At 45.7% G+C, this 13,588-nt stretch overlaps 1 protein-coding gene across 1 annotated transcript in view; it reads left to right on the forward strand.

Moving 5' to 3' along the window:
• The window catches only part of LOC126109787 (synaptic vesicle glycoprotein 2A-like), a 164,085-nt gene that overhangs the window by 120,450 nt on the left and 30,047 nt on the right, over positions 1–13,588 (forward strand). Inside the window, exon 9 of the mRNA XM_049914845.1 lies at positions 1,115–1,401. Coding sequence (XP_049770802.1) covers positions 1,115–1,401 — 287 coding nt within the window. The remainder of the gene's footprint in view (positions 1–1,114; positions 1,402–13,588) is intronic.

Genomic DNA, 13,588 nt, shown 5'->3' on the forward strand with positions numbered 1-13,588 from the left:
CATTATGTTAATTGGTGGTTCTCATGAGATGATGCCTCCAATTTTCACGACGTTTTTGAATTGTTTCATTCACATTAAAAATATTTAATTATGTTGTAATATCCTCATTTCTAATCGTGTCTCTTCTTGTGCAGCCTTCCGTCTTTCTTAGGAACCTCATCTCCTACAGAGGTAGGAAGCGATTAGAAGAAATAAATATCAACCAAGGTGTTAGACACCCACCATTTTTAATTTCTACAGTGACTTCGTTCTTCATAAATGGAAATGTACGGTAAAAAAAAGGAATGACGAACATCTGAATGTACTTTTTTTGCAGATGATATCGTTGTTAATCAGAAGAATGAAGATGACCTCCAATGATACCAACTGAATGAAATATGCGAGAAATACAACTTCACGATTTTTGGCAATAAAATGAAAATAATAATATTCCGAGCAAAATATCCAGTGAGAACAAAAGTTGTTTTCGGAGATTCAGTTTTAGAACAAGTCTCTCAAACCTCGTGTTTAACCTGACTGTGGTACTGAAAATAAAATAGGCACACTCCAAAATGTCTTTGGTACCATTAGCAGAATATTGGGCCATAAATTACAAAAAGAGATCATCATGAGATTCTATAAAGTGATGACGATTCATGTTTCATCCTATGGACTCAACCAAGGGATATCTTCAGAAATCTGATCCAGAGCCGTAAAACAATAGTTAATTTGGCGCTGGAGGGAAGTGTGGAGGACAAAAATTGCAGACTAAAGCTTGCCTACAGTAAACTGGCTCAATTACTTGTAGGCAGGAGAGATGAAGAGTCTTGCACAGGATAGATTAACGTGATGAGGTGAATCAAACAGCAGAGTACATTATATCGTACACCTGTTTTATGTTTTTAAATCTATATACGTTTAAGGTATTGAGTCACACAGTCCTTCGAACCTGATGAATTAATTTAAATTAAGATTCCGTGTCTAGCGATCTCGATTTGTAAGGCAAATTAAACTATTAATTCCCTTCTGTGAGCTCGTCGACTTTTATCGGATAGTTAACCTGACAAGTGTCCACCAGTGTCAACACAGCAGCTTAAACTCACGACGACCGTTCAACGTACACACTGTGTTGCAGTCAGTTTTTCGACGCGCTGGGTTCCATGGCGGCCAACTGGACAGAGCCGGACGCCGGTGCCAACGTGACGGCAGAGGCGCTCGCGTCTGTGCTGGGGAACAGCTCCTGGTCGGAAGAGGCGACCCTCGCCGCTGGAGCGGAAGCTGCGGCTCCAGGAGCGGCGTCGTGCGTGGCCACCGTGAGTGCGGCCAGCTTCCAGAACTCCCTCATCACGGGGGCGGGGTCGGCCGTCGCCTACGTCTCCGTCAGCTTCATCATCAGGGTCGTCACCAAGAAGACCATCATCAGTAAGTAGGCGCGCTCGCATCGCGGTCTTCAGTCTGAAGGCTGGTCTGATGCTGTTGCCCACGGAAGTCTGTCCTGCGCGAGCCTCCACGTCTCTGAATAGCCAGTGCAACCTACGTCTCTTTGAACCCGCTTTTTGTGGTCCTGTGCTGATTCCATCCACAGTTTTCATCCCGGACACGTCGCTCCACTATCAGGTTGACTATTGCTTGATGACCTTCGATGTGTCCTACAAAAAGATCTACATCTACATTTATACTCCGCAAGCCACCCAACGGCGTGTGGCAGAGACCACTTTACGTGCCACCGTCATTACCTCCCTTTCCTGTTCCACTCGCGTATGGTTCGCGGGAAGAACGACTGTCTGAAAGCCTCCGTGCGTGCTCGAATCTCTGTAATTTTACATTCGTGATCTCCTCGGGCGGTATAAGTAGGGGGAAGCAATATATTCCATACCTCATCCAAAAACGCACCCTCTCGAAACCTGGCGAGCAAGCTACACCGCGATGCAGAGCGCCTCTCTTGCAGAGCCTGCCACTTGAGTTTGTTAAACATCTCCGTAACGCTATCACGCGCTATCACGCATCATCCGCGAAAAGCCGCATGGAACCCGATCTGGCACGGATCCCACACTGATGAGCAATGCTCAAGTATAGGTCGGACGAGTGTTTTGTAAGCCACCTCCTTTGTTGATGGACTACATTTTCTAAGGACTCTCCCAATGAATCTCAACCTGGCACCCTCCTTACCAACAATTAATTTTACGTTCCACTTCAAATCGTTCCGTACCCATACTCCCAGATATTTTACAGAAGTAACCGCTACCAGTGTTTGTTCCGCTATCATATAGTCATACAATAAAGAATCCTTCTTTCAATTTATTCGCAATATGTTACATTTGTCTATGTTAAGGGCCAGTTGCCACTCCCTGCACCAACTGCCTATCCGCTGCAGATCTTCCTGCACTTCGCTGCAATTTTCTAATGCTGCAACTTCTCTGTATACTACAGCATCATCCGCGAAAAGCCGCATGGAACTTCCGACACTATCTACTAGGTCATTTATATATATTCCTTCAGTCAAACACGGATATAAATTGCTTTTCTAACCAATACGAATCAGTACCTCGCCACTACTTATCAGATATATCCATCCAAATTCCAGCACTCTTGCCAGGACAACATCTCAAAAATTTCTATTCTCTTCTCGTCTGTAATGTTTCTCGTCGCCGACGGCAGTGACCGAGTGGTTCTAGGCGCTTCAGTCCGAAACCACGCTGATGCTGCGGTCGCAGGTTCGAATCCTGCCTCGGTTACGGATGTGTGTGATGTCCTTAGGTTAGTTAGGTTTAAGTAGTTCTAAGAAACGTCCCCTTTGAAAATTTATACATGACTGTGCTTAAACTGACACACAATATTTTTGGCGCAACGCAATCTGACTTTCAATAATCCCTACAAAAGAATGGCCCTGACTAACATTATGCTATACCTTTCACAAATCGCTTACCTCACCAAAAATCTTCGTTACTCGAACTACTGCAATACAGCGAGCTCCACTACTGCCAGCTAAATAAAAGATTCAAACTACTGAAGGCACTAACTACTGATAGGCATACTTAGCAAATGAAAGATTTTAATAGAGAATAAACGGTGTATTTACCTCAATAGTGTTCAAAAGTCATAACGTATATAGCAGTTCATGATATCCAGTATTACAAATTTCAAAACTCCGCCATCTCTCTCCTCACATCCACCACTGCTGGCGGCTCACCTCCAACTGCGCAACGCTACGCGCTGTTCACATCCAGCTGCCGCTGCCCAACACTACAATGGCAGACAACAATGCAAACTAGCCACAGACGTTACACAGCACAGCCAGTAATTTTCATACAGAGCGCTATGTGGCGTTACCAATAAAAAAACCTATACAGTCTACTTACAGTTCTAAGTTCTAGGGGACTGATGACCTTAGATGTTAAGTACCATAGTGCTTAGAGCCATTTGAAAAATTTTTTTGTTTCTCGTCGACACTTCACTTCCGTATACACTGAGGTGACAAAAGACCCTTGTATCGTATCGGACCTCCTTTTCCCCGGCGTAATGGCGCAATTTGACATGGCGTGGACTCAACAAGTCGCTGGAAGTCCCCTGCAGAAGTACTGAGCCACACTGCCAATCGCGAAAGTGTTGGCGTCAAAGGGTGTCGTGCACGAACTGACTGCTCAATTATGTTCCACAAATGTTCGATAGGATTCATGTCGGGCGACCTGGTTGGCCTAGTCAATAGCTCGAATGGCCCAGAACGTTCTTTAAACCAATCGCGAAGAATGGTGGCCCGGTGACATAGCGCACTGTCATTTATAAAAATTCCATAGTTGTTTGGCAACATGAAGTTCACGAACGGCTGCAAATGGTCTACAAGCAGCCCAGCATAACCATTTCCAGGCAATAGTCGGTTAACTTACGCCAGAGGACACAGCCCACTCCTTGTAAACACTGCTGGCACCATTATGGAGCCACCACCAGCTTGCGCAGTACCCTGTCGACAACCTGGGTCTATGTTTTCCTGTGGTCTGTGCTACACTCTAACAATACCGTCAGCTCTTGTCATCTGAAATCGGGACTCGTCTGACGACGCCACGGTTTTCCAGTCACCTAGGGTCCAACCGGTATGGTCACGAGCCCTGCAGGGGCGCTGCACGGGCTGTCGTGTCCATTAACGCCAAATTTCGCTTCACTGTCCGAACGGATACGTCCGATTACTTCATGCAGTGTTGCTTGTCTGTTAGCAACTCCTACACACGCAAATGCCGCTGCCCTCGGTCGTTAAGTGAAGGCCGTCGGCCACTGCGTTGTCGGTGGTGAAGAGGAAATGCCTGAAATTCCGATTTTTCTTCAACCTTAATTCCCATTTCATATTTCTCCTTGGTTTTCTTTACTGCTCGCCCAGAATACAGTTTAAATGACTTGGAGGATAGGTTACAACGTCTTCTGACTCCCTTCTCGACCACTGGCTCCCTTTCGTGTCCTTGGACTTTGGTAACTAATCTGGTTCCTGTACAAGTTGTACATAACCTTTCGCTCCTGTAATTTCTCGCCCTAGTAGCTACAAACGTTATGATGTACCTCCTAACATTCTTACACGTTCCGGAGTTCAGGTAAGAGTTTCGAAATTCAAAAGCGTGCAACACAAAGCGTTTGGTGTGTGAAATCAGCAACGTGTTTCATAATCACGTTCTAAGAACTCTGTATACTGAACAAGTACATTTGTTTTTCAAGGAATGTAAACGTAACTAGTATACCTCTGACTGTCTAGCCTTGCGCAGGTTTCACAGCCATAAAACGTTTCATTGGTGTGCCTCTCTCTTTATGCATTAAAATTATTTATTTATAAAAGTCATGCTCACAATTTTCAAGTGGAACACTGCGAAAGTACCGTGCTTCAGCACATGTCAAAATTTAAAAATACCAGAAATTGGATTATCTTTTCGCCATATCGTCTATCTTAATGAATGAATTTTTCCAAAATTAAAAATTGTGCCAATAATACTCTGAACTCGTGCAAAGAACTTCAGTATCAGTAACAATAAAACCTAACCAAGTGTGGCGTCGCCAGCTAGATTCAAAGGTCAAGTGAACTACGAGTGCTAGCCGAGAGGTAGCGCTAGTGAGGAATACGTTGTCTTCTTTTTTTTCTCGTCATATAAATTAAAATGACAAACAGATTTTATAATTACATACTCCTTAAGTCACATTATAAAATTTATTTAAAATTTGGTGTGTGAATTATTACTTTGGACGACTGGTAAAGAGTTAATAGCAGTTCTCATGCTTATCTAACTTTAATCTGAAACACAGATTTGACAGTGGAAGTTGTCGAAACGTTGTAATAAATAAAAATATGTTAAACGATCCTAAAAACTACTAGAAGAGAATTGAATGTATTAATTTCTAGAAAAAGTCGAAAAATACAACCGTATATGACTCAACCATCTGCTGCCAGTGAGAACTGATGTCTTGCGTTATCACAGGAGACTTGGACTGATGGACCGGAACAGGCCTGTGGACGTACCCAGCGAAGCCCACCTCGACCAGAATTATTACACCAGTATCTGTACTCTGCAAACTACTGTCAAGTGTATGATAGAAGGTACTTCCCACAGTTCCAATTATTAGGGCTTCTTCCTGTCCCATTTACGTATGATGCACAGGCAGTATGATTGTTTATCTCCTCCGTGTGCGCCGTAATTAATCCAATCGTCTTCATAACCCCTACGAGAGAAATATGTAAGAGGCTTCGGTATATTCCTTGATTCTTCATTTAATATTGTAGGAATATATTTTCAGGAAGTGACGCCCCACAGCTCTTACATATTTTAAAAATGTCATATTATACCTCGATTTGCTGGAAAAAGACTTTATGTATACAACCAGTTTCAGTTGTTTGACCATAATCAGGTTCATAAAAGTATCCACAGCGTCATGTAAGGCGAAATATAAATTCCTTGTCGTCGGGTAATAAAATCATGAGAAATACACTGTTATCGTGTTGTAATACAAATTACGTCCTCAGTCTATGAAGACTGACGACGTAATTTCTATTACGACACGATAACAGTGTATTGTTCACGGTTTTATTACCTGACGGCACCAATTCTATATTTCGAAATTGATTGTATAAATAAAGTATTTAAGTAGCAATTCAGGGCATTACTATGACATTTTCAGAATTTGTAACCAGGGTTTCGTTCGGTAGTTTGCGTGTGTCTTCAGCCATCTGTCAGTTCAGTTTGTTCGTCGCCTCCGTGACTCGCTCGTTTGCGTCGAACGACTCTGCCACCATTTGTGCTTGTCTTCTTCGTGCACGTTCAATTCTCCCAGTCAGTCCTATTTGGTAGGGTTCCCGCACCCTTGAGCAGTATTCTAGCACGGGTGGCAGATCTAAATCTACATCCACACGCCCCGCAAGCTATTGGGCTGTGTATGGCGAAGGGTACTTTCTGTACTCAGCCGGCCGCGGTAGCCATGCGGTTCTAGGCGCTCAGTCAGGAACCGCGCGACTGCTACGGTCGCAGGTTCGAATTCTGCCTCGGGCATGGATGTGTGTGACGTCCTTAGGTTAGTTAGGTTTAAGTAGTTCTAAGTTCTGGGGGACTGATGACCACAGATGTTAAGTCCCATAGTGCTCAGAGCCATTTGAACCATTTTTTTTTTTTGTACCCCTCTCACTTCCCCCCTCTGCCGTTCCAGTCGCGAGTAGCTCGCCGCAAGAATAATTACCGGAAGTCTTAAGTGTGGCCTTAAAGCTCTCTAATTGTGCCTTCATGCTCTTTTCGCGAGATTTACGTAAGAGGAAGCAACATATTAGTTGACTCTTGTAGGAACATTCGCTCTCTGGACTTTAACTGTAAGCCACACCGCGACGCAGAACGCCTCTCTTGCAGCGTCTGCCACTGGATTTCGTTGAACATCTCTTACTAAATGAGCCGGTAACAAAACGTGCTCCTCTTCTTTGGATCTTCCACTATTTCCTCTACAAAGCCTATCTGGCACGGTCCCCACACCGAAGAGCAATGTTCAAGTATTGACTGAACGAATGTTTTGGAAGCTACTTCTTTTGTTGACGGACTACATTTCCTGAGGATTCTTCGAGTGGTTTTGTCTGGCATCTGCCTTATTCGGGACTATATTTATGTGGTCGTTCCACCTTAAATCGCTCCGTATGCATACCCCTAGATACTTTATGGAATTAACTGCTTCCAGTGATTGTTCTGCAGTCATGTAATCATGCAATACAAGGTCTTTCTCTGTTGCTATTAGTTAACCATCTTTATCTGACTGCAATTTAATTAAAAGAATTTATTTATAAAGCATCTTCCGTGGTTATTCTCCAAAGTGGATACATACTTTCGTACATTTTTTGTTGTTTTAGCTTAAAAACAGCGTTTCGTTTATAAAGTTGGTGTGCAAGTTATTTACGGCGTTTCTTTGCATATTCTGCTCCTTCCCTACTTGCTAGCAGGGGTTGACGACAAAAGGCTTCGATACGCATTTGCACTTGGCAGGTTTTGCCATTGTGCAGTATTTCTTATGCTGCATTATTTACACTCCACTTTTGTCAACTGTTTCTCGTTCCGCACAGTAACAGTGTTTATGTCTATTCGTTTGTTTTCGTTCACGCTGTGAGTGTGACCAACCTGTGAAAAAAGGCATACAGACTTATATCTGCATAGCCACAGCTTCCATCATCCGTCTCAGAAGAGAGCTATGCTCTATACTTTACTACCCAGAGCCGGGACTACACTCCTGGAAATGGAAAAAAGAACACATTGACACCGGTGTGTCAGACCCACCATACTTGCTCCGGACACTGCGAGAGGGCTGTACAAGCAATGATCACACGCACGGCACAGCGGACACACCAGGAACCGCGGTGTTGGCCGTCGAATGGCGCTAGCTGCGCAGCATTTGTGCACCGCCGCCGTCAGTGTCAGCCAGTTTGCCGTGGCATACGGAGCTCCATCGCAGTCTTTAACACTGGTAGCATGCCGCGACAGCGTGGACGTGAACCGTATCTGCAGTTGACGGACTGAGCGAGGGCGTATAGTGGGTATGCGGGAGGCCGGGTGGACGTACCGCCGAATTGCTCAACACGTGGGGCGTGAGGTCTCCACAGTACATCGATGTTGTCGCCAGTGGTCGGCGGAAGGTGCACGTGCCCGTCGACCTGGGACCGGACCGCAGCGACGCACGGATGCACGCCAAGACCGTAGGATCCTACGCAGTGCCGTAGGGGACCGCACCGCCACTTCCCAGCAAATTAGGGACACTGTTGCTCCTGGGGTATCGGCGAGGACCATTCGCAACCGTCTCCATGAAGCTGGGCTACGGTCCCGCACACCGTTAGGCCGTCTTCCGCTCACGCCCCAACATCGTGCAGCCCGCCTCCAGTGGTGTCGCGACAGGCGTGAATGGAGGGACGAATGGAGACGTGTCGTCTTCAGCGATGAGAGTCGCTTCTGCCTTGGTGCCAATGATGGTCGTATGCGTGTTTGGCGCCGTGCAGGTGAGCGCCACAATCAGGACTGCATACGACCGAGGCACACAGGGCCAATACCCGGCATCATGGTGTGGGGAGCGATCTCCTACACTGGCCGTACACCACTGGTGATCGTCGAGGGGACACTGAATAGTGCACGGTACATCCAAACCGTCATCGAACCCATCGTTCTACTATTCCTAGATCGGCAAGGGAACTTGCTGTTCCAACAGGACAATGCACGTCCGCATGTATCCCGTGCCACCCAACGTGCTCTAGAAGGTGTAAGTCAACTACCCTGGCCAGCAAGATCTCCGGATCTGTCCCCCATTGAGCATGTTTGGGACTGGATGAAGCGTCGTCTCACGCGGTCTGCACGTCCAGCACGAACGCTGGTCCAACTGAGGCGCCAGGTGGAAATGGCATGGCAGGCCGTTCCACAGGACTACATCCAGCATCTCTACGATCGTCTCCATGGGAGAATAGCAGCCTGCATTGCTGCGAAAGGTGGATATACACTGTACTATTGCCGACATTGTGCATGCTCTGTTGCCTGTGTCTATGTGCCTGTGGTTCTGTCAGTGTGATCATGTGATGTATCTGACCCCAGGAATGTGTCAATAAAGTTTCCCCTTCCTGGGACAATGAATTCACGGTGTTCTTATTTCAATTTCCAGGAGTGTATTTGCGACAAGGACCACCTCAGTCCCGAGATTAACTATTTGACGACTGTTTTCAAGAGGAATGGTTATTCTGCCGGTGAAATTAAATCAGTATTGTCCAAGAAAGTAAGACACGATGTCGTCCATAAACAAGAAGATGACCAACACATAGCGCGGCTTCCATTTTGCGGTGCTACAACAAGCAAGATAGGCAGAGTCCTAAAGAGGCAAGGAATAAAACCAGTTTTCCGGCCACCTAGGAAAATTAAGGAAATGTTGAGACCAGTCAAAGATAGTCTCCGCTTAAGAGTGCCGGGAATTTATACTATTCCTTGCGAATGCGGCAAGAATTACGTGGGCCAGTCCGTAAGAATCGTTGCCGACCGTTGCATCGAGCACCAGCGCCACCTGAAATACAGGTATTTGGAAAAATCAGCGGTGGGTGAGCATAGCCTGCTTAACAAGCATAAGATTTTATTTGAAGAAACGAGACTCTGTGATCCGGGAAGCAGTCGAAATTAGACTTAGCGATAATAACTTTAACAGAGACAGTGGATATGCACTTAGCAACACCTGGAAGAGTGCACTGGATAAAGAAAAATCGCAGAGGAAAACTTCCCGCTCTTTGCCTCCTGATTCAAAGGATGGCGCTGCAAGCAACGCGGGATAGAAACTACATCTATGGAAGTAGAGGGCACCACTTCACTACGCGCCATATCGCTGTTGCTATGACGTATTCCAGCCAATCAGAAGCCGTCCTTTGCATATAAAAGTGGGAGCATCACTAGTTCACGACAGTTCGTTTTAGCCCTGACGACGACCATGGAGGTAGTGGTCGGAAGCTTGGAGTTTTATCCTGAATTGACGCGGCATGCACACCGAGAGATTTTTATTCAAGAAACACGTCGCGAAAGACTTCGTAGCCTGTGACAAAAATGGTTAAAATGGCTCCGAGCATTATAGGACTTAACATCTGGGGTCACCAGTCTCCTAGAACTTAGAACTACTTAAACCTAACTAACCTAAGGACATCTCACACATCCATGACCGAGGCAGGATTGGCAGGCGGGCGGTTCCAGACTGAAGCGCCTAGAACCGCCCAGCCACCCCGGCCGGCCAACAAGTGACCACACTTTGTGTGTGTGTGTGTGTGTGTGTGTGTGTGTGTGTGTGTGTGTGTGTATATTAATGAAAATTTGTGAAATTATCTTGTACGTTAGGTAGAGACATGAGAGGAGCGGCTATGGGTTGACAGTTTATTTATTTATTTGTTTATTTATTACACATACGTATGAAAGGCTTTCTGTCTATGTGTTGGCAATATGCTAGATTTACTTATGTTGAAGGTCTGCTTCCACTCCATGCACCGAGCGCCGATGCTCTGTAGATGTTCCTGCATTTCAATGCGATTCTGTAGCGTCGCGACTTCTCTGGATGAAGCGGCAGCAGCATCCGCGAAAAGCCTCAGGGAACTTACGACGTTGTCTGCGAGGTCATTTACGTACGTTGTGGAAGGTAACGGCCCTATATCGCTCCCCTCGGGCAAGCCCGAAGTTACTGTCACCTCTGAAGACTGCTCGCTTTGACAGTTTCATGCTGTGCTCTGTCTGCAGTCGCACAGCTGGCGTGATAGTACGTACGCTTACAGTTCTTTCATTAGGCGGCAGCGAGGAACTGTACCAATGCCTTCCGGAAGTCAAGGAACGCGGCATGCACCTGGGTGCCGGTACCTACTGCTTTCTGGGGCTTGTGGATGACAGAGCAAGTTGGGTGTCACACGATTGTTGCTTATGGAACCCACGTTGATTCCTACAAGGAAGACTGACTTTGTTTTCCCAGTAACCTGTCTATTAATCCAACCTGCCATCTCACTTGGCTGCAAGTGAGGCAATGTGATCTTTCCATTGTATAGTCCAACAAACTGTTAATTCAGATATTTTTTACGAGTTGACTGATTTAAAGTGTGATTCATTGACATTGTAGTCACATTTTCGTTTTGTGATGTGAAAAATTTTACATTTCTGACTATTTGAAGAAAGTTGCCAGTGTTCGCTTCAGCTTTTAATTTTGGCAACATCTGACATAATGCTTGCGGTGTTCTCCAGACAGTACTTCACATGCGTCATCCACTGGAAATCTGTGGTCTTCTAGGTCATAATTATGTAACACGAATAACAACGGTCTAAGCACACTTCCTTGGATACGCCTGAAAGTACTTCTATGTATATCAAAAATGGCACTGAGCACTATGGGACTCAACTGCTGTGGTCATAAGTCCCCTAGAACTTAGAACTACTTAAACCTAACTAACCTAAGGACAGCACACAACACCCAGCCATCACGAGGCAGAGAAAATCCCTGACACCGCCGGGAATCGAACCCGGGAACCCGGGCGTGGGAAGCGAGAACGCTACCGCACGACCACTAGATGCGGGCTTTCTATGTATATCGATGACTATCTATTCAAGGTAATATGCTTACAATGAGCATCCTCCAGGTTTAGACCATGGACCAATTACTCTTTTTACTCTCTTTTAATGGTGTACCATTTTACGATAATGATGGAAGCTGAAGAAATGAATCAAATCTTGTCCCACAGCCAGGTCTTGAACCCGCGTCTCCTCGCTTGCTAGGCAGGAGTGCCGACCATCGCACCACCGCAGCTCTATAGCTATAGCTGCACAGACTACCCTAGTCGAATCTCGAACCCCCCCAACACCAGTTCACATCTTCAGATTATTTTCCCTTTCGTAGGTAAAGATAAGGTTCAAATGTCTCGAGAGAAATTTAATTATACGCCATTTTGTTTTAAGCAGGACACAAAATTATTGTACATGCAGCTACATACTGGCCACTTACATGTTTTTTTCCGTAATAATGATTGATTATTTCTATTCAGGAATTTCTGTATGGTATAGAATGGGTTGCTAAGCAGAAACTCTGCATTTGAAGACATAAACGTTTCAATCACCTCCACACTATTGCCCGTTCAACTGACACGCGCATGTCATAATATTTATAGTGATTTACTGAACGTGGAACTAAGTAAACTAGCTTACTAGCCAGCTGCGTCTTCCCCACCTAAAAGTCCTCAGCCGAGCCACAAATTTTGCTCGGTATCCTGCACGATCGTACTTTCATGAATCAGAGCTGGTGTTCTACCAAGTCAAATGCTCTTCTGGAAGTCAAGAAACACTGCAACTACCTCAGCGTCTTGATCCAAGACATTCAAGGTGTGAGAAAAAAGGGAAAGTGTGGTGTCGCGTGATCGATGTTTTCGGAATCCATTTCGGTCTGCTTTAGGACGGCTCTTTCCTTACTTGTACGCCTGCACCTGCATCTACGTCTATCGTCCACAAGCCACCGCCGCTACCGATTCCCCCCTTCCGTCTTGCATTCGCAAATGGCGTTCGGTGAGAACGTCCGTCGGTGTACCTCCTCATTAGCTCCAATATAACCGATTTACTCTCTGTCTTCACTTCGTGAGGCGTATGTGGGAAGAACTGAAAAGTTGCCCGACTCTTCTCGCAATGCACTCCTTCGGAATTTCAGCAGTAACAATTTCCGTGATATACAACGTCTCCACTGCCAGTGGAGTTTGCTGAACATCATAGTAACGCTATGTGCCATCCAGACGATACCGTATGACGAAACACGTTACTCTTCGTTCGATTTTCTCAGTCTCTTCTGGTAATCCTACTTGACAAAGGCCGCACACTTGCACGATCCCTCCGTTGTACTAAACCCTACAAAAGATTCTCAGTCCAGCCACGAGTCTGTAGAACGTCGTACGGGCGACAGTCCTTACAATTGGTCGTTCCTTCCCAGTTGCCGGCCGGTGTGGCCATGCGGTTCTAGGCGCTTCAGTCCGGAACCGCGCGACCGCTACGGTCGCAGGTTCGAATCCTGCGTGGGGCAAGGTGTGTGTGATGTCCTTAGGTTCGTTAGGTTTAAGTAGTTCTAGGGGACTGATGACCTCAGATGTTGAGTCCCATAGTGCTCAGAGCCATTTGAACCATTTTGAACCTTCCCACTTGAGGCTGCAGGTTAACGTTTTCCTCCCTCGTGCATGGGTGTGTGTGTTTGTCCTTAGGATAATTTAGGTTAAGTAGTGTGTAAGCTTAGGGAGTGATGACTCTAGCAGTTACGTCCCATAAGATTTCGCACATTTTTTGAACCGTCTTCCTCCCGCTCAGTTAACACAAAGAATTTCAGTATTACTTAAAATTGAGAGCATAGCTGGTACAGAGAGCAGGTCTGTATTGGATCCTAACGCCGGCTGGCACACCTTGCCGTGCAACAGAGATCCTGAGTACACTTCGTATGGGTTCTGAAGTATTCGGATGTTGTTGAGAGATAAATAAATGTCGTTTGTTTTCTACGTATTGGCAACGGTAACACCATAGCTTCAATGACACTTAGGCTCCCTCTGACATTTAATATGCTCAAGGTGGCTTTTAACTATTAATGTTTGACGAGGAAAATGTTT

The sequence above is a fragment of the Schistocerca cancellata genome, chromosome 12 (genome assembly GCF_023864275.1).
Source record: "Schistocerca cancellata isolate TAMUIC-IGC-003103 chromosome 12, iqSchCanc2.1, whole genome shotgun sequence".
Classification (NCBI taxonomy): domain Eukaryota; kingdom Metazoa; phylum Arthropoda; class Insecta; order Orthoptera; family Acrididae; genus Schistocerca; species Schistocerca cancellata.